The sequence below is a fragment of the Lampetra fluviatilis genome, chromosome 45, assembly GCF_964198595.1.
Source record: "Lampetra fluviatilis chromosome 45, kcLamFluv1.1, whole genome shotgun sequence".
In the NCBI taxonomy this organism is placed as follows: Eukaryota; Metazoa; Chordata; class Hyperoartia; order Petromyzontiformes; family Petromyzontidae; genus Lampetra; species Lampetra fluviatilis.
The window spans coordinates 5,402,483-5,420,743 of NC_136319.1; the positions used below are offsets into that span (position 1 = coordinate 5,402,483).

An 18,261-nucleotide genomic window follows, 5' to 3' on the forward strand; every position below is an offset into this window, starting at 1 on the left:
AAGAGGCTGTTCGTAGCAGCAGCAGCAGCAGCAGCGCCTTTGAAGGCTACCGGCCAGAGGGGGGTGGGTGTCACGCCCGTCCGCCTTTGTCTCCCCAGTGGCGACGTTTCGCTACACACGCCACGCCCAGGTTACTCGTTCGAGGCTGAGTGTACACACTCTTACACGGTCGGTGACGTCACTTCTTCTCTCACCCGACGGTGACGTCACCCACATCTCACCTGGTGGTGACGTCACTTATCTAGCTCACCTGCTGGGTGACGTCACGCCCTCTCCAACGGGCGGGTGACGTAATACGTGTATCCTCTCCTGGTGGCTGACGTCACCTGTTCTCCAGCCCGGCGGTGACGTCACTTCCCTCACTCACCTGCCGGTGACGTCACTTCCGTCAAACACCTGCCGTTGACGTCACCCTTCTCTCACCTGCCGGTGACGTCGCACAACCTAATCCCGGCGGTGACGTCATCTCCTCTCACTCACCTGCCGGTGACGTCACTCCTTCTCTCACCTGCCGGTGACGTCACCCCCGGGTGTGGCTGCACGGCGCCCGCGACGTCACGCGGATGAGGTCACCTCGGGGTTGAGGCGAAGAGGGCGGGGGAGGGGCAAGTGAAGAGTGGGGGAGGGGAGAGATTCAGAGTCGCGCTCTCTCCAAGTCTCTAGATCTCTCTTCTTAGTGTAGATCTCTCTCTTCGTGTAGATCTCTCTCGGTGTAGATCTCTCCAAGTCTCTAGATCTCTCTCTTAGTGTAAATCTCTCTCCCTGTGAGAGTTCTCAGTCTCTCTCTGGGTCTCTGAGGGTTCAGTCTGTCTCTGTGTCTCTCAGTCTCTCTGTGTCTCTCTGAGTCTCTCTGTCTCTCTCTGAGTCTCTCTGAGTCTCTCTGTCTCTGGTTCTATCTGTCCCTGTGTCTCTCTGTCTCTGTGTCTCTCTCTGGGTCTCACATCGAGTCGCTGGAGACTGGGCGCAGCTGCCCGCCTCAGAGTCGCCATGAACGCCTCTCTGCTGCTGCTCCTCTCGGCGTGTCTAATCGGTGAGTGTGCGCGCGCGCACCCAGGGAGACAAAGGCGGCCGGGCGTGGTGTTGTCCTCCTTCCCCCCCCCCTCCTCTCCCCCCCTCCCCCCCCTGTGTACCTGTGTGTGTGCCTGTGTGTGTACGTGTGTGTACCTGTGTGCCTGTGTGTGTACGTGTGTGTACCTGTGTGTGCCTGTGTGCCTGTGTGTGTACGTGTGTGTGCCTGTGTGTGTACGTGTGTGTACCTGTACCTGTGTGTACCTGTGTGTGTGTGTACGTGTGCCTGTGTGTGTACATGTGCATGTGTGTGTGTACGTGTGTGTGCCTGTGTGTGTGTGTGCCTGTGTGTGTGTGTGTACGTGTGTGTGTCTGTGTGTGTGTGTGTGCCTGTGTGTGGCCTGGCACAAGCGTCGTGGTGACGTCACCGCCACTTAGTGGCGAATGGCGGTTGTTGTGTGCCTGTGTGTGTACCTGTACCTGTGTGTACCTGTGTGTGTACCTGTGCCTGTGTGTGTACCTGTGTCTGTGTGTGTACCTGTGTCTGTGTGTGTACCTGTGTCTCTGTACCTGTGTGTGTGTGTACCTGTTCCTGTGTGTGTGTACCTGTGTGCTCGCTAACAGCACTTGCCCCTACAGTCTGTTAAGGTTATACGGGGGATCTTTGTATTTGCGTTCCTGTGTGTGTGTACCTGTACCTGTGTGTGTGTGTGCCTGTGTGTGTACCTGTACCTGTGTCTGTACCTGTGTGTGTGTGTACCTGTGTGTGTGTGCCTGTGTGTGTGTCTACCTGTGTGTGTGTGTACCTGGGTGGGTGAGGGGTGTGCAGTGAGCAAAGGTCTTTGCATTGACTCGCCTGCTCGCCATGGTGATGGCGGTGATAACCACACCCACACCTAATTAGCGCCACACTCCAGTGTGTGTGTATGTGTGTGTGTGTAGCTGTGTGTGTGTGTAGCTGTGTGTGTGTGTAGCTGTGTGTGTGTAGCCGTGTGTGTATATCCGTGTGTGTAGCTGTGTGTGTAGCTGTGTGTGTGTCTGTGTGTGTATCTGTGTGTGTGTATATCCGTGTGTGTGGCTGTGTGTGTGGCTGTGTGTGTGGCTGTGTGTGTGTCTGTGTGTGTGTATATCCGTGTGTGAGGTTATGTATCTGTGTGTGTATATATAGGTGTGTGTATCGGTGAGTCTGTGTGTCGGTGTGGGTGTATTTGTTTGTGGGAGTGTGTGTGTGTGTGCGCCGTATTCGTGTCTGTATCTGTGTGTATCTGTGTGTGTATGTATCTGATGGGGGAGCGGTGGTGTAGCGGTTAGCACGCTAGGTCGACTCAGCCTCAAATGAGTACCTGGTGCGGTGTGTAATCATCGCCATTAGGGAGACAAAGGCGGCCGGGCGTGGTGCTGGCCACCCAACCCCTCGTGTGCCGTTCCGGCCTTTATAGGTGCTCGCTAACAGCACTTGCCCCTACATTGTGTTAAGGCTATACAGGGATCTTTGTCCTTTGTATTTATCTGAGTCTGTGTGAGTGTGTGTAGCTTCACCTGTAGCTGTGTGTGTGTGGGTCTCTATGGGTGTCTGTGGGTCTCTGTGGGTCTCTGTGGGTGTCTGTGGGTCTCTGTGGGTGTCTGTGGGTCTCTGTGGGTGTCTGTGGGTCTTTGTGGGTGTGTGTGGGTGTCTGTGGGTCTCTGTGGGTGTGTGTGGGTCTCTGGGTGTCTGTGGGTCTCTGTGGGTGTCTGTGGGTCTCTGTGGGTGTCTGTGGGTCTTTGTGGGTGTGTGTGGGTGTCTGTGGGTCTCTGTGGGTGTGTGTGGGTCTCTGGGTGTCTGTGGGTCTCTATGGGTGGCTGGGGGTCTCTGGGTGTCTGTGGGTCTCTGTGGGTGTCTCTGTGTCTCTGTGGGTGTCTGTGGGTTTCTGAGTGTCTGTGGGTCTCTATGGGTGTCTGTGGGTCTCTATGGGTGTCTGTGGGTCTCTATGGGTGTCTGGGGGTCTCTATGGGTGTCTGTGGGTCTCTGTGTCTGGGTGTATGTGGGTGTCTGTGGGTCTCTATGGGTGTCTGTGGGTCTCTATGGGTGTCTGTGGGTCTCTATGGGTGTCTGTGGGTCTCTATGGGTGTATGTGGGTCTCTATGGGTGTTTGTGGGTCTCTATGGGTGTCTGGGGGTCTCTGTCTGGGTGTATGTGGGTGTCTGTGGGTCTCTATGGGTGTCTGTGGGTCTCTATGGGTGTATGTGGGTCTCTATGGGTGTCTGTGGGTCTCTATGGGTGTCTGTGGGTCTCTATGGGTGTCTGTAGGTTTCTATGAGTGTATGTGGGTCTCTATGGGTCTGGGTGTACGTGGGTGTCTGGGAGTCTGTGTGTGTACACGTGTGTTGAACTTCTTTCACACCGTACCTAGCCAACCGTGCCAGGGGGGTAGTCCCCTGCACCGAGCAATCAAATCCGTCGTTGTCGCGGATGCAGCGTCGCGCCTCCACAAGTTGAAGCGTGCGGCTGAGCCAGCCATACTTCCCCGCGCCGGTCAGCGCGGTTGGGTGGAACACGAGAGAGAGAGAAGCGGGAGAGATGTCCGCTGCTGATGTAAGCCGTGAGCTCTGCGTTGCATTCGGATCCAATCTCCGTTGTTGTCGATTTGGGCTATGCACTGCAAATCCTCGTGGGTTTTTCGTGCGTTGAGTTTGGTGTCCTTCCACCGCCCACGCCCGCCCGCACCTCCGATTAGCACGGTTGGCTGTGTACGATGCGACCTCTCACTCGCCCGCTCGCTCGCTCGCCCGCTCACTCGCTCGCTCGCTCACTCACTCGCTCACTCACTCACTCGCTCACCCACCTACTCACTCACCCACTCACTCACTCACCTCACCCAATCACTCACCCAACCACTCACCCAACCACTCACCCAATCACTCACCCAACCACTCACTCACCGACTCACCCACCCACTCACTCAACCACTCACTCACTCACTCAACCACTCACCCACTCAACCACTCACCCAACCACTCACCCAATCAACCACTCACCCACTCACTCACCGACTCACCCACTCACTCACTCAGCCACTCATCCAACCACTCACCCACCCAACCACTCACCCAATCAACCACTCACCCAACCACTCACCCAACCACTCACCCAACCACTCACCCAACCACTCACTCACCTACTCACCCACCCACTCATCCAACCACTCACCCAACCACTCACCCAACCACTCACCCACCCACTCACTCACCCACTCACTCACCCACCCACCCACTCAGCTCTGGTTAGACCCGGATCTCTGTTGTCTGTAAAGTGTCCACAGTTGTTTCACATTCTATCTGTGTGTGTGTGAAATGCATTCTATCTGTATGTGTGTGAAAAGCACACGCACACACATGCAAATATATACAACAAATACAAAGATCCCCCTAGTAGCCCACACGGACTGCTGAGGTGTGTGCTGTTACAGAATAGCAGCACATATGAAAGCCCACACAAACACACTCATTCACTTACCCACTAATTCAGTCACCCACTCAATAAATCACTCATTCACCCACGAACCACATGAGTTACACACCAACTCGCTCACCATCTCATCCACCACTCAATTATTGACTTGCTCACCCACCCACGCACCCACCCACTCACCCACCCACTCACCCACTCATCCGCCCACTCACCCGCCCACTCACCCGCCCACTCGCTCACCCGTCCGCCCGCTCACCCGTCCGCCCGCTCACCCACTCACCCACCCACTCACCCACTCACCCACCCACTCACCCGACCTAGGGGAGGCCCAGAACCGGTTCGGATCATCGATATCACTGGTGGTGATGGCCGTGAGAGGGAGTCGAACTCGGGTCGCCGGGTTCGCAGCAGAGCGCGAACCCGGCGACCACCACCGCTCCCAACTTTATCCACCACCACCACAGTTCCCCACTTTATCCACCACCACCACCTTCCCCACTTTATCCACCACCACCACCACTCCCCACTTTATCAACCACCACCACCCTTCCCCACTTTATCCACCACCACCACCTTCCCCACTTTATCAACCACCACCACCCTTCCCCACTTTATCCACCACCACCACTCCCCACTTTGTCCACCACCACCGCTCCCCACTTTATCCACCACCACCACCACTCCCCACTTTGTCCACCACCACCACCGCTCCCCACTGTATCCACCACCACCACCACCACTCCCCACTTTGTCCACCACCAACACCACTCCCCACTTTGTCCACCACCACCACCGCTCCCCACTGTATCCACCACCACCACTCCCCACTTTGTCCACCACCACAACCACTCCCCACTTTGTCCACCACCACCACCACCGCTCCCCACTTTATCCACCACCACCACCACTCCCTACTTTGTCCACCACCACCACCACCACTCCCCACTTTGTCCACCACCACCACCACTCCCCACTTTGTCCACCACCACCACCGCTCTCCACTTTATCCACCACCACCACCACTCCCCACTTTGTCCACTACCACCACCACCGCTCCCCACTTTGTCCACCACCACCACCACTCCCCACTTTGTCCACCACCACCACCGCTCCCCACTTTGTCCACCACCACCACCACTCCCCACTTTGTCCACCACCACCACCGCTCCCCACTTTATCCACCACCACCACCGCTCCCCACTTTGTCCACCACCACCACTCCCCACTTTGTCCACCACCACCACCACCGCTCCCCACTTTGTCCACCACCACCACCACTCCCCACTTTGTCCACCACCACCACCGCTCCCCACTTTGTCCACCACCACCACCACTCCCCACTTTGTCCACCACCACCACCGCTCCCCACTTTATCCACCACCACCACCGCTCCCCACTTTGTCCACCACCACCACTCCCCACTTTGTCCACCACCACCACCACCGCTCCCCACTTTGTCCACCACCACCACCACTCCCCACTTTGTCCACCACCACCACCGCTCCCCACTTTGTCCACCACCACTCCCCACTTTGTCCACCACCACCACCGCTCCCCACTTTGTCCACCACCAACACCACTCCCCACTTTGTCCACCACCACCACCACCGCTCCCCACTTTGTCCACCACCACTCCCCACTTTGTCCACCACCACCACCGCTCCCCACTTTGTCCACCACCACCACCACTCCCCACTTTGTCCACCACCACCACCGCTCCCCACTTTATCCACCACCACCACCACTCCCCACTTTGTCCACCACCACTCCCCACTTTGTCCACCACCACCACCGCTCCCCACTTTGTCCACCACCACCACCGCTCCCCACTTTGTCCACCACCACCACCGCTCCCCACTTTATCCACCACCACCACCACCAACCATCCCAGGGCTGCTGCTGCTGCTGGTGGTGGCCCAACGGCACTTGCCCCGGCAGCCTGGAACAGGTCACACGGGGGGGGGGGGGGGGGGATCCTTTATCTTTCTCGCTGGCCTCGTTGAACGGGTTACGTGGAAGATAGGCGAGTGAGTGGGGGTGGGGTGGTCCAGTATGGGAACCGGTCTTGTAACAGGTGTAACAGGTTACTGGTGCCCTGCTCGTGTTAAGCGTATGCAATGCGATCGGTCACGTCTTTCACATGCAAAACGCCTCCACCAAACTAAATATTTAAGAATACTTTTTTTTTAAACACGCTTTAATGAAATGTACTGTCCGAGCTACATCGAGACCCATAGATACACATAGAGACCCATAGAGATATATTGAGACCCATAGAGATACATTGAGACCCATAGAGATATATTGAGACCCATAGAGATACATTGAGACCCATAGAGATAGATTGAGACCCATAGAGACACATAGAGCCCCATATAAAAAGTGTTATTAAAAAAAACGTTTTTGTTAAACACGCGTAATGAAATGTACCGTACTCGTAATGGCAGAACTCCACGACTCCAGGAAGTGGCCCCGAAGTTTGCCACAACGTAAGGGGCCGTGGCCAATTACAGCCAACGCCAGTTGAACGTAGACAATTAGAGCCAAGCCGAAACATAACATATGAAAAAAAAGTTTAAAACTATATTTATATTATTTTTAATTGATAGAATAAAGTATTGTCATCAGTATGACATAAGTATACCAAAAGTCTGCAGTCGATTCCACATTGGGAAATGGGTTAAAATTGAGTTACAAGATTTGAGGATACAACAACGACAACAACAACAACAGACAGAGTGAGTGAGTTAAATGAAAGTGTGTAAAAACAAAAAGACCCAAAGACTAAACAATGTTGTATTATGCCAGGCTGCTGTGTAGATTATTTTTCAGACAAGCGACATCACAACGTGATGGCACCTCAGCCAAGTGGCTGATATCACCATCATCATCACCGTATGGACATTTAAAGCAGCAGCCAAATCACTCTGAACGCGTAGAGACCTCGGCTCTAAATGTGGAGGGGAAAACCCGAGGGACCCGGAGAGAAATCCACGCAGTGAGCGCCACGGGGAGAGAGACGCAGACTCCAAATATACAGCAGCAGCAGGCATCGTCAGGGTCAGGATCGAACACACGATCTCCTGCGTACCAGGCGAGGGAGTTAACATCTCTTAGCCACCGTGATAATGATGAGAGAGAGAGACGCAGACTCCAAATATACAGCAGCAGCAGGCATCGTCAGGGTCGGGATCGAACCCACGACCTCCTGCGTACCAGGCGAGGTAGTTAACATCTCATAGCCACCGTGATGATGATGATGAGAGAGAGAGACACAGACTCAAAATCTACAGCAGCAGCAGCAGCAGGCATCGTCACGGTCGGGATCGAACCCACGACCTCTTGCGTACCGGGCGAGGTAGTTAATATCTCCTAGCCACTGTGGTGATGATGAGAGATGCAGGCTCCAAATATACAGCAGCAGCAGGCATCGTCAGGGTCGTGATTGAACCCACGACCTCCTGCATACCAGGCGAGGTAGTTAACATCTCATAGCCACCGTGATGATGATGAGAAAGAGAGAGACGCAGACTCCAAATATACAGCAGCAGCAGGCATCGTCAGGGTCGGGATCGAACCCACGACCTCCTGCGTACCAGGCGAGGGAGTTAATATCTCTTGCGACCCCAAATTGATTCACCCCGAACATTTGTTTTTTTCCCTTCGTACGGTCATTTTTGTTTTAAACAAACCTTAATATTAAAAAACGTGTTGCACGTTTTATATAATTGAATTGTGATCGGTCACAAGACATCTGAACCAGCCTGCACCGTCCCCGACTTTAGGAACGGCTCTGCCTTCCGATCTGAGAAAGCGACTGGGAGGTTTGATGAACTTGTAAATCATCACCAAGATTGTTTCTCAAGAACTGCTGCTTGTTGTTGTTGTTGTGTTCGGTTTGTTGTCCTTCCCTCCGCACATCAGTTTAGCCACAGTTGTTTGCGTAAGGTGTCAAAGAAGTTTAGCATCCATACACAGAGACCCGCAGAGACCCGCAGAGACCCGCAGAGACCCGCAGAGACCCGCAGAGACCCGCAGAGACCCGCAGAGACCCGCAGAGACCCACAGATACCCAGACACATAGAGACCCACAGACACCCATAGAGACCCACAGACACCCATAGAGACCCACAGACACCCAGACCCACAGAGACCCACAGACACCCATATAGACCTACAGAGACACCCAGACCCACAGAGACCCACAGACACCCAGACCTATAGAGACCCACAGACACCCAGACCCATAGAGACCCACAGACACCCAGACCCAGAGAGACCCACAGACACCCAGACCCACAGAGACCCACAGACACCCAGCCACCCACAGAGACCCACAGACACCCAGACCCATAGAGACCCACAGACACGCAGACCCATAGAGAATCACAGACACCCAGAGAGACCCACAGACACCCAGAGAGACCCACAGACACCCAGACCCACACAGACCCACAGACACCCAGACCCACAGAGACCCACAGACATCCACAGAGACCCACAGACACCCAGACCCATAGAGACCCACAGACACCCAGACCCATAGAGACCCACAGACACGCAGACCCATAGAGAACCACAGACACCCAGAGAGACCCACAGACACCCAGAGAGACCCACAGACACCCAGACCCACACAGACCCACAGACACCCAGACCCACAGAGACCCACAGACATCCACAGAGACTCACAGACACCCAGACCCATAGAGACCCACAGACACCCAGACCCACAGAGACCCACAGACACCCAGACCCATAGAGACCCACAGACACCCAGACCCATAGAGACCCACAGACACCCTGACCCATAGAGACCCACAGACACCCTGACCCATAGAGACCCACAGATTATCATGGTTCTACACACACAGTAAGTCGTTACAGGCAGTGCCTGGCTTACGAGAGAGAAAGTGAGAGGACGTACAAACTCGAAATGTGCAGCAGCAGCAGGCGTCGTCAGGGGAGGGATCCAACCCACGAACTCCTGTAGACCAGGCGGGGCCTGCTCGTAACTGGGAATACAGTCACGTCACCTCTTTGAATACACGCACGGTCAGTGTTGTTATTAAATGTGTTAACACACGCCCACTCACCCACTCACCCACACACACCTACTCACTCACACACACCTACTCACTCAGCCACTCATCCACACACTTACTCAGCCACTCACCCACTAACCCACTCACTCACACACACACTCACTCACCCACCCACCCACTCACTCCCCCACCCACTCATCCACTAACCCACTCACTGATTTAGCCACGCACTCACCCACTCACATACCCACTCACTCACTCACCCACTCACTCAGCCACTCACCCACTCACTCATTTAGCCACTCACTCACTCGCTCAGCCACTCACCCACTCGCTCAGCCACTCACCCACTCGCTCACTCACACACCCACTCAATCACCCACCCACTCACTCAGTCACTAACCCACCCACTCACTCAGTCACCCACCCACTCACTCAGTCACTTACCCACTCACTCAGCCACTTATCCACTCACTCACTCACACACCCACACACCCACCCACTCACTCAGTCACTCACCCACTCACCCACTCACCCACTCCCTCACCCACACTCAGTCACTCACACACACACTCACACACCCACTCACTCACCCACTCACTCACCCACCCACCCACTCACCCACTCATTCACCCACACACTCACACACTAACTCACTCACCCACCCACACACTCACCCACCCACTCACCCACTCACTCACCTACTCAGCCACTCACTCACCTACTCAGCCACTCACTCAGCCACTCATCCACTCACTCACAAATCCACTTACTCACTCACCCACTCACTCCCTCACTCACCCACACACTCACCCACTCACCCACCCACCCACTCACCCACCCACCCAACCACTCACCCACTCACCCACTCACCCACCCACCGAACCCACACATATATAAACACGCACATGCACCTCTACTCCCCCACACACTCCCCCGTAATGACGTCACAGTCGCCTGGGAGACCACGGGGCAAAGATCGCAGAGAGCGAGGGGAGGGGGGTGGAGGGTGGAGGAGCTGAGAACAGCTGACGTGTGTCATAGTGCACCTAGCCTGGCACAGCAGTCACCCCTTGGCACCTGCAGGGTCTGTCCCGTGACCTCCTCGTGCACCTAGCCTGGCACAGCAGTCAACCCGTAGCACCTGCAGGGTCTGTCCCATGACCACCTCCTCCTGCACCTAGCCTGGCACCTGCAGCTGTCCTTTCACCTCCTCGTGACAGCCTCAATGTGCACCTAGCCTGGTACAAGCGCTGCGGTGTGATGTCACCGTCACGCAGTGGTGAACAGCGGCTGTTGTTGTTGTCAATGTGTGTGTCTGTGTGTGTATTTATGTCTGTGTGTGTCTATGTCTGTGTGTGTCTGTGTGTGTGTGACTGTGTGTGTGTGACTGTGTGTGTGTGTATGTGTGTGTGTGTGTCTGTGTGTGTGTGTGTCTGTAGTCCGGCAAAACAACCTCCTACCTCCTCGCGGTGCCGGACGGGCAACACTGTCGTGGGCAGTGCTGTGGGGGGAGGGCCAATGCCCATTGGCCTCTCCCCTCATGGCGTCTGTGACCACCACAGTGGCTAAACAGGGGCTCTGGACGGGTGCGAGGGGCTGGTAACCCCTCCACCTTCAATTAACCACCACTAAACTACGAATTAAACATAAACCTGTAATTAATAAGCTTGTGCCGGAGGCCCCGGGGGGTCAGGCTTTTATGACGTCTCCTGGCCAAACCCCATTTGGCGGAGCCAGGAGATTGAATTTTAACCCTCGGGGCTCCTCCAGAAACAACGAAAAACCATTGCGGATGGCCACGTGGAATGTTCGAACGCTCACTGTGGAGGAGAGGCTGCCACTCCTCTGTCGGGAGCTGGACCGGTACCGCCTGGATCTCTGTGGCATTCAGGAGGTCCGGTGGACCGGTTCTGGCTCCTGCCACCATGAGGGGTGGACAGTCCTCTACTCGGGGCAGGAGACTGCCAAACAACAGGGTGTGGCTCTTCTTCTGAACAAAAGAATGAAGGGGGCGTGGGAGCGTGGCGGTGAGGTGTGGGAAGCTGTAAGCCCCAGGATACTTTGGGCTCGCCTTCCCATCAACCAGAGGCGAGGAGTGGTGGTCGTGGTTACTTATGCCCCCACCGAAGACGAACATCCGTGGAGGGATGCAGGCAAAGCCGATGAGTCGGACGCTTTCTATGACCTCCTGTCACAGGTGCTGGCTAAAGTGGCCACTCGGGACAGAGTCATCTTGTTGGGTGACTTCAATGCCCGAGTTGGTCATGATGCTGGCACCTGGTCTGGAGTGATTGGAAGGCATGGGCCAGATCAGCTCAATAATAACGGTAGGAGGCTGCTAGATTTCTGTGCAGCCCATGGGCTTGTAATTACCAACACGCTCTTCCGGCATCGGCGCATCCACACAACATCATGGATACATGCCGGGTCCAAGCAAGAACATCTGCTGGACTACATAGTGACGGACCAGCGGATGCGAGCCCATGTCCTTGACACCAGGACCTACCGTGGAGCTGATCTGACCTCTGACCATCGACTAGTCATCTGTAAGATGCGCCTGCCATTCTTCCACTCCGGTGGTGGGTGTACACCCAGGATCCCATTCCAACCAAAAGTGGCCTGGTCTCAGTTAGCTGATAAAAGTTGCAAGCAAGAATTTCATCATTGCTTGCAGCTGGGGTTGGCATCGTCCCCCACTCCACCTGATGTCGAGGGTAAATGGGCGAGGTTTAAGACTGTGACTCATGCAGCTGCAATGGCTGCTTTGGGTACGCGGTCCAGACCTCCCCAGAAACCCTGGCTGACGGAGGAGGTGTTCAGGTTAATTGAGAAAAAGCGGCAGGCCCACTCTCATCGCCTACAGCATCCCACGTCAGAGAATGAGGAGGTTTACCGCAGCCTTCGCTCGGAGGTTCGGAGAGCCGTAAGGCGCTGTAAGGATGGGTGGTGGTCGCGGGTTGCTGAGGAGATGGAGTCTGCCTCAGTGGCCCGCGATCACAAATCACTATTTAACTCCATCAAAAAAGTAACCTGCAGCGCCACACCTATTACCATCATTAGAGGAAAAAACGGTGATCCAATCTCCGACCCCCAGGAACAGGTTTGCAGATTTGCTGAGCATTTCTGTGAGGTCCTGGGGGAGGGAAAATCTCTCAGCCAGGAAAACATCATGGCACAAAGTGGGGATAACCCTGCTGAGGCTGCGGTGCCTCAAATATTGGAAGAGGTCACCCCCTGTGAGTGGCTGGCTGAGGTGCCAGCTGTTGAGGAAGTACTGAGGGCGATCCGGAGTCTGAGACCAGGGAAGGCACCGGGCAGAGATGATCTCCCAAGCGAAATGCTGAGGGAGGGTGACGTTTGTGCACAGACTGCCCTACATGACATCATAACAACAGTCTGGACCACTGGACGGGTTCCGCAGGACTGGAAGGATGCCCTGGTGGTCCCCCTCTTTAAGAAGGGGGACCGTACCGATTGTAACAACTACAGGGGCATCTCACTCCTCAGTGTGCCGGGTAAGGTCCTGGCAAGGATTATTCAACATCGCCTTGCTAGGCACGCTGAGGAGAGGCTTGCGGAGCCCCAATGCGGTTTCAGGAAAGGGCGGTCCTGCACAGATGCCATATTTTCTGTCCGTCTGCTACAGCAGAGGTGTAGGGAATTCCAAAAAGACCTACATCTCTGCTTTATTGACCTGGTCAAGGCCTATGATACCATCAGTAGGACTGGGCTCTGGGTTGTTCTTCGTGCTTTCGGAGTCCCTGACCCTCTGTTCATGATCATTAAGGACCTTCATGATGGTGAGCGGGCCCGGGTAAAACTACGTGGCCGGGAGTCGGAGCCTTTCCCTGTACACCTTGGGGTGCGACAGGGATGTCCTCTGGCTCCCACATTATTTAACATCTATTTCGACTGCGTAGTTCGTGAAGCCTTCAATAGCTGTACCGGGGGAATTTCCATTTGGTACAGATATAATGGGAGGCTGATCGACGCCCGGGTGCGATCAAGGGATGGCTCCCTATTGGTCAACCACGTTATGTATGCCGATGATTTGGTAATAGCTGCTCATTCAGAAGAGGAGTTGGAGACGCTGCTGCTGAGTCTGGAGTGTGCCACTAAGAGGTGGGGCCTTACCATCAGCCCCACCAAAACTAAGCACCTGCCTGGGTATTTTGTACCATCGGGCACTCCACCCCCACAACTCCCAATCGGTGATGGGGCAGTTGTGGAGAGAGTAGAGAGTTTCCCATACCTGGGCAGTGTGCTCATGACCGGCTCCAGTTTATCAGCAGAGGTCTCACTCCGAATCAGTCGAGCGGCAATATCTTTTCATCGGTTGCGTAACGCTGTGTGGAAGCTACCTGGTCTGTCGCTCCGCACGAAGCTTCAGGTCTTCTCGGCCACGGTCATTCCCTCCCTTCTCTACGCTTGCGAAACGTGGACCCCCCTAGTGGAGCATCTTCGCCGGTTGGAAACATTTAGGCTGGCCTGCCTACGATCCATCCTGGGTTTAACCAGGCTGGATTGTGTGAGGAGCTCACAAGTCCTTGAAAGATCTGGGCAAAGTCCCATCAGTGAGCTCCTCCGGCAGGCAAGGCTGCGTTGGCTGGGTCATGTAGCCCGCATGCCCAGCCACCGCATGCCTAAACAGCTTCTGTTCGGCCGGATCGAGGGGGCTAAACGGGCGCGGCACGGGCTAGAGAAGAGATGGAGTGATGTGGTACAGGAGGACGTGGAGCTGAGTGGACTTGCCGATGACTGGTACCAGCGGTGTCAAGATCGGCCTCAGTGGAGGAGGCTCGTGAAGGACGCTACTGGGCAGTTGGAGGCAGTCGCCCTCCAACAACAACGGAGGGCGGAGGAGCGACGCTCACAACAACGAGCGGAGCGCCGGGTGGCTAAAGCACAGCAAGTTGGCACAGTAGGGGGCACAGGTGGTGCATCAGCCAGTCATCTCAGTCATCTCGGTCATCTCGGTCAGTCGACCCGTGGCACCTGGGTCTGCCCCGTGACCTCCTGCCAGCGGGCGTTCGACACTTCACGTGGCCTCAAGGTGCACATGGCCTGGCACAAGCGTCGTGGTGACGTCACCGCCACTTAGTGGCGAATGGCGGTTGTTGTTGTCTGTGTGTGTCTGTGTGTGTGTGTCTGTGTGTGTGTGTGTCTGTGTGTGTGTGTGTGTCTGTGTGTGTGTGTGTCTGTGTGTGTGTGTCTGTCTGTGTGTGTGTCTGTCTGCGTGTGTCTGTGTGTGTGTGTGGTCGTGGTTAGCGCTACGCTGTGCTACGAACTCGGCATCCCGAGTTCGATTCCCGCTCACGGCCACCAACACCCGGTGACGATGATCCAAAACCGGTCCTGGGCCTCCCCTAGGTCGACTCGGCCTCAAATGAGTCACCTGGTACGGTGGTGGTGGTGGTGCATAGTAGACGTTGCCACTGGGGAGAGACAAAGGCGACCGGGCGTGGTGCTGGCTTCCCACGCCGTCGTGTGCCACAGTGCCGGTAGCCTTCGTATGCGCTGCTGCTCGCTACTGACAGCACTTGCCCCATCAGTCTGTTACAGGCTACAAGGGGGATCTTTGTCTTTGTGCCTCTACGTGTGTGTGAGCGTGTGAGTGAGCGAGCGTGTGAGTGAGTGTGATAAAGTGTGTGAGTGAGCGTGAGTGGAGAGAGAGAGTGTGAGAGAGAGAGTGTGAGAGAGAGAGTGTGAGAGAGAGAGTGTGAGAGAGAGAGTGTGAGAGAGTGTGAGTGAGCGAGAGTGTGAGTGAGCGAGAGTGGGTGAGCGATAGTGAGCGAGACAGTGTGAGTGAGTGTGAGTGAGCGAGCGAGTGTGAGAGAGAGTGTGAGTGAGTGCGATTGATTTAGCAAGTGTGAGAGAGAGTGTGAGAGAGTGTGTGTGATTGAGTGAGTGTGAGTGAGCGAGTGAGTGTGAGCGAGTATGAGTGTGATTGATTGAGCGAGCGAGCGTGAGAGAGTGTGAGTGAGTGTGTGATTGATTGAGGGATTGAGCGAGCGAGTGTGAGAGAGAGTGTGTGTGAGTGTGTGATTGAGTGTGTGTGAGTGTGATTGATTGAGCGAGCGAGCGTGAGAGAGAGTGTGTGTGAGTGTGTGATTGAGTGTGTGTGAGTGTGATTGAGTGAGCGAGTGAGAGAAAGTGTGTGTGAGTGTGTGATTGATTGAGTGAGTGTGTGTGAGTGTGATTGAGTGAGTGTGTGATTGATTGAGCGATTGAGCGAGAGTGTGATTGATTGAGCGAGCGAGTGTGAGTGAGTGTGATTGAGTGAGTGTGATTGAGCGAGCGAGCGTGAGAGAGCGAGTGTGTGTGAGTGTGTGCACGCGTACGCCCCTCGCCCCCCCCAACAGTCCGTGAATCCTCTCCCGCTTGTGCCCGTGCGTCGTCTGTGTTGTAGGCACGTCCCTGGCGCTCACAATCACGTCAACGGGCGGCGACGTCATCCAGAAGCTGCAGGGAGCCTCCGTGTCCCTGGCCTGCGCCTTCTCCGTCACGGCCCAAGACGTCGGAGTCCTGGACATCGAGTGGATTTTTGTGCCGTCCGACAACAAGCCGGGCATCATGGTACTACGGAGGGAGAGGAACCGGCCACAGGCGGAGAGGCGTAAACCCCCGCCCGGTGGTCATGGACGGGCACTATAAATCGGCCCCTGGCATTCACAAATGTCACGCATCTTCTTGGTTCTTTCGGTAAAGTCATCGCGTAGAAGGGAAGTAATAAAATAATAAGAATGAAACATAATAAAATAATTCTCACGACGTTTCGACCACAACGCAAGCAGCCGTCCTCAGACGCTGTCTCCCCGACTTTAAACTTTCGCAGTGGCGAAAGTTTAAAGTCTAAATCTCTCTTTGAACTGCAGGTTACCAGGTAAAGACCACGGAGCCATATCTAAGCCCATTTTCAGAAGTGACCCTGGCCATCACAGATGATGTCAGCTCAACTAAGTTGCTGATATCACCATCACCTGAACATTTATAGCAACATAAAAATCACTCTGAACACGTGACGTTTACTCTAAATGTGGAGGGTAAAACCGGAGGACCCGGGGAAAAATCCACACCGTGACCACCGCCGGGGTAAGAGAGAGGCGCAGACTCCAAATATATGGCAGGCGTCAGGGTCGGGATCGAACCCACGACCTCCTGTATACCAGGCGAGATAGTTAACATCTCCTAGCCATCGTGTTGATGATGATGATGATGAGAGAGAGAGATGCTCAGACTCCAAATATACAGCAGGCGTCGGGATCGAACCCATGGCCTCCTGTATATCAGGCGAGGGAGTTAACATCTAACCACCGTGATGATGAGAGAGAGAGAGATAGAGACGTGCAGACTCCAAATATACAGCAGCAGCCATAGTCAGGGGTCGTGATCGAAGCCACGACCTCCTGTATACAAGGCGAGGGAGTTAACATCTAGCCACGTGATGATGATGAGAGAGAGAGAGACATGCAAACTCCAAATATACAGCAGCAGCCATAGTCAGGGGTCAGGATCGAACCCACGAACTTTTGTATACCAGGCGAGGTAGTTAACATCTCCTAGCCATCGTGATGATGAAAGAGACTCCCGCTACTCATGGATGTCCTCATTGGGCCCGTTTGTAGCTGCTGGGTTTTTTCGGACCAGCGAGGAAATGAGAATCTTTGGGTGCTGCTGAATATGCTGGGAGACTCAATGGCAACTTAGAGAGCGTAAGATAAGCAATGAAGCATACACATTTATCTTACCTATATAAGTAATTTTTTGTCTGTCTGTGTGTCTGCGTGTATGTCTGTCTGTCTGTGTGGGTACCTTGAGACGTCTTTAACTGACAAACTGTGGGGTTTACGTATCGAAAAAGTACACGGATACTACGCCGTATTCCCCGGGACGAAAAAGCGCTATTCGTCTTTCACATCTGTCAACATGAAAGTAGTCAAATTTACAATTTAGTACTATAAATTATTATATTACTACGCTGAGCACGCGGCTGCGCATGCGTGAGAAAGCTGATCCGTGGTTGCCGCTAGCAACGCACACACGTGATCGGTGGGGGGAGGGGGGAAAGAGTTAGTGTATCTTCTACTACAGCAAGTACACGCTGCTATAGAGTTAGTATAGCTACTACTACAGCCAGTACACGCTGCTATAGAGTCAGTGTAGCTACTACTACAGCCAGTACACGCTGCTATAGAGTTAGTATAGCTACTACTACAGCCAGTACACACTGCTATAGAGTTAGTATAGCTACTACTACAGCCAGTACACACTGCTGTAGAGTTAGTATAGCTACTACTACAGCCAGTACACACTGCTGTAGAGTTAGTATAGCTACTACTACAGCCAGTACACGCTGCTGTAGAGTTAGTATAGCTACTACTACAGCCAGTACAACGCTGCTGTAGAGTTAGTATAGCTACTACTACAGCCAGTACACGCTGCTATAGAGTTAGTATAGCTACTACTACAGCCAGTACACACTGCTATAGAGTTAGTATAGCTACTACTACAGCCAGTACACGCTGCTGTAGAGTTAGTATAGCTACTACTACAGCCAGTACAACGCTGCTGTAGAGTTAGTATAGCTAGTACTACAGCCAGTACACGCTGTTATAGAGTTAGTATAGCTACTACTACAACCAGTACACACTGCTATAGAGTTAGTATAGCTACTAATATGGCCAGTGCACACTGCTGTAGAGTTATAGCTACTACTACAGCCAGTACACACTGCTATAGAGTTAGTATAGCTACTAC

The 18,261-nt window shown here is 54.3% G+C and overlaps 1 protein-coding gene across 1 annotated transcript in view; it reads left to right on the plus strand.

Annotated features, from left to right (window-relative positions):
• Nucleotides 1-617: 617 nt before the first annotated feature.
• Nucleotides 618-18,261, plus strand: part of LOC144947541 (coxsackievirus and adenovirus receptor homolog) — a 35,845-nt gene continuing 18,201 nt past the window's right edge. The window contains exons 1-2 of the mRNA XM_078876766.1: nucleotides 618-1,030; nucleotides 15,914-16,080. Of these exons, the coding sequence (XP_078732892.1) occupies nucleotides 988-1,030; nucleotides 15,914-16,080 (210 nt within the window). The 5' untranslated portion in view covers nucleotides 618-987. The remainder of the gene's footprint in view (nucleotides 1,031-15,913; nucleotides 16,081-18,261) is intronic.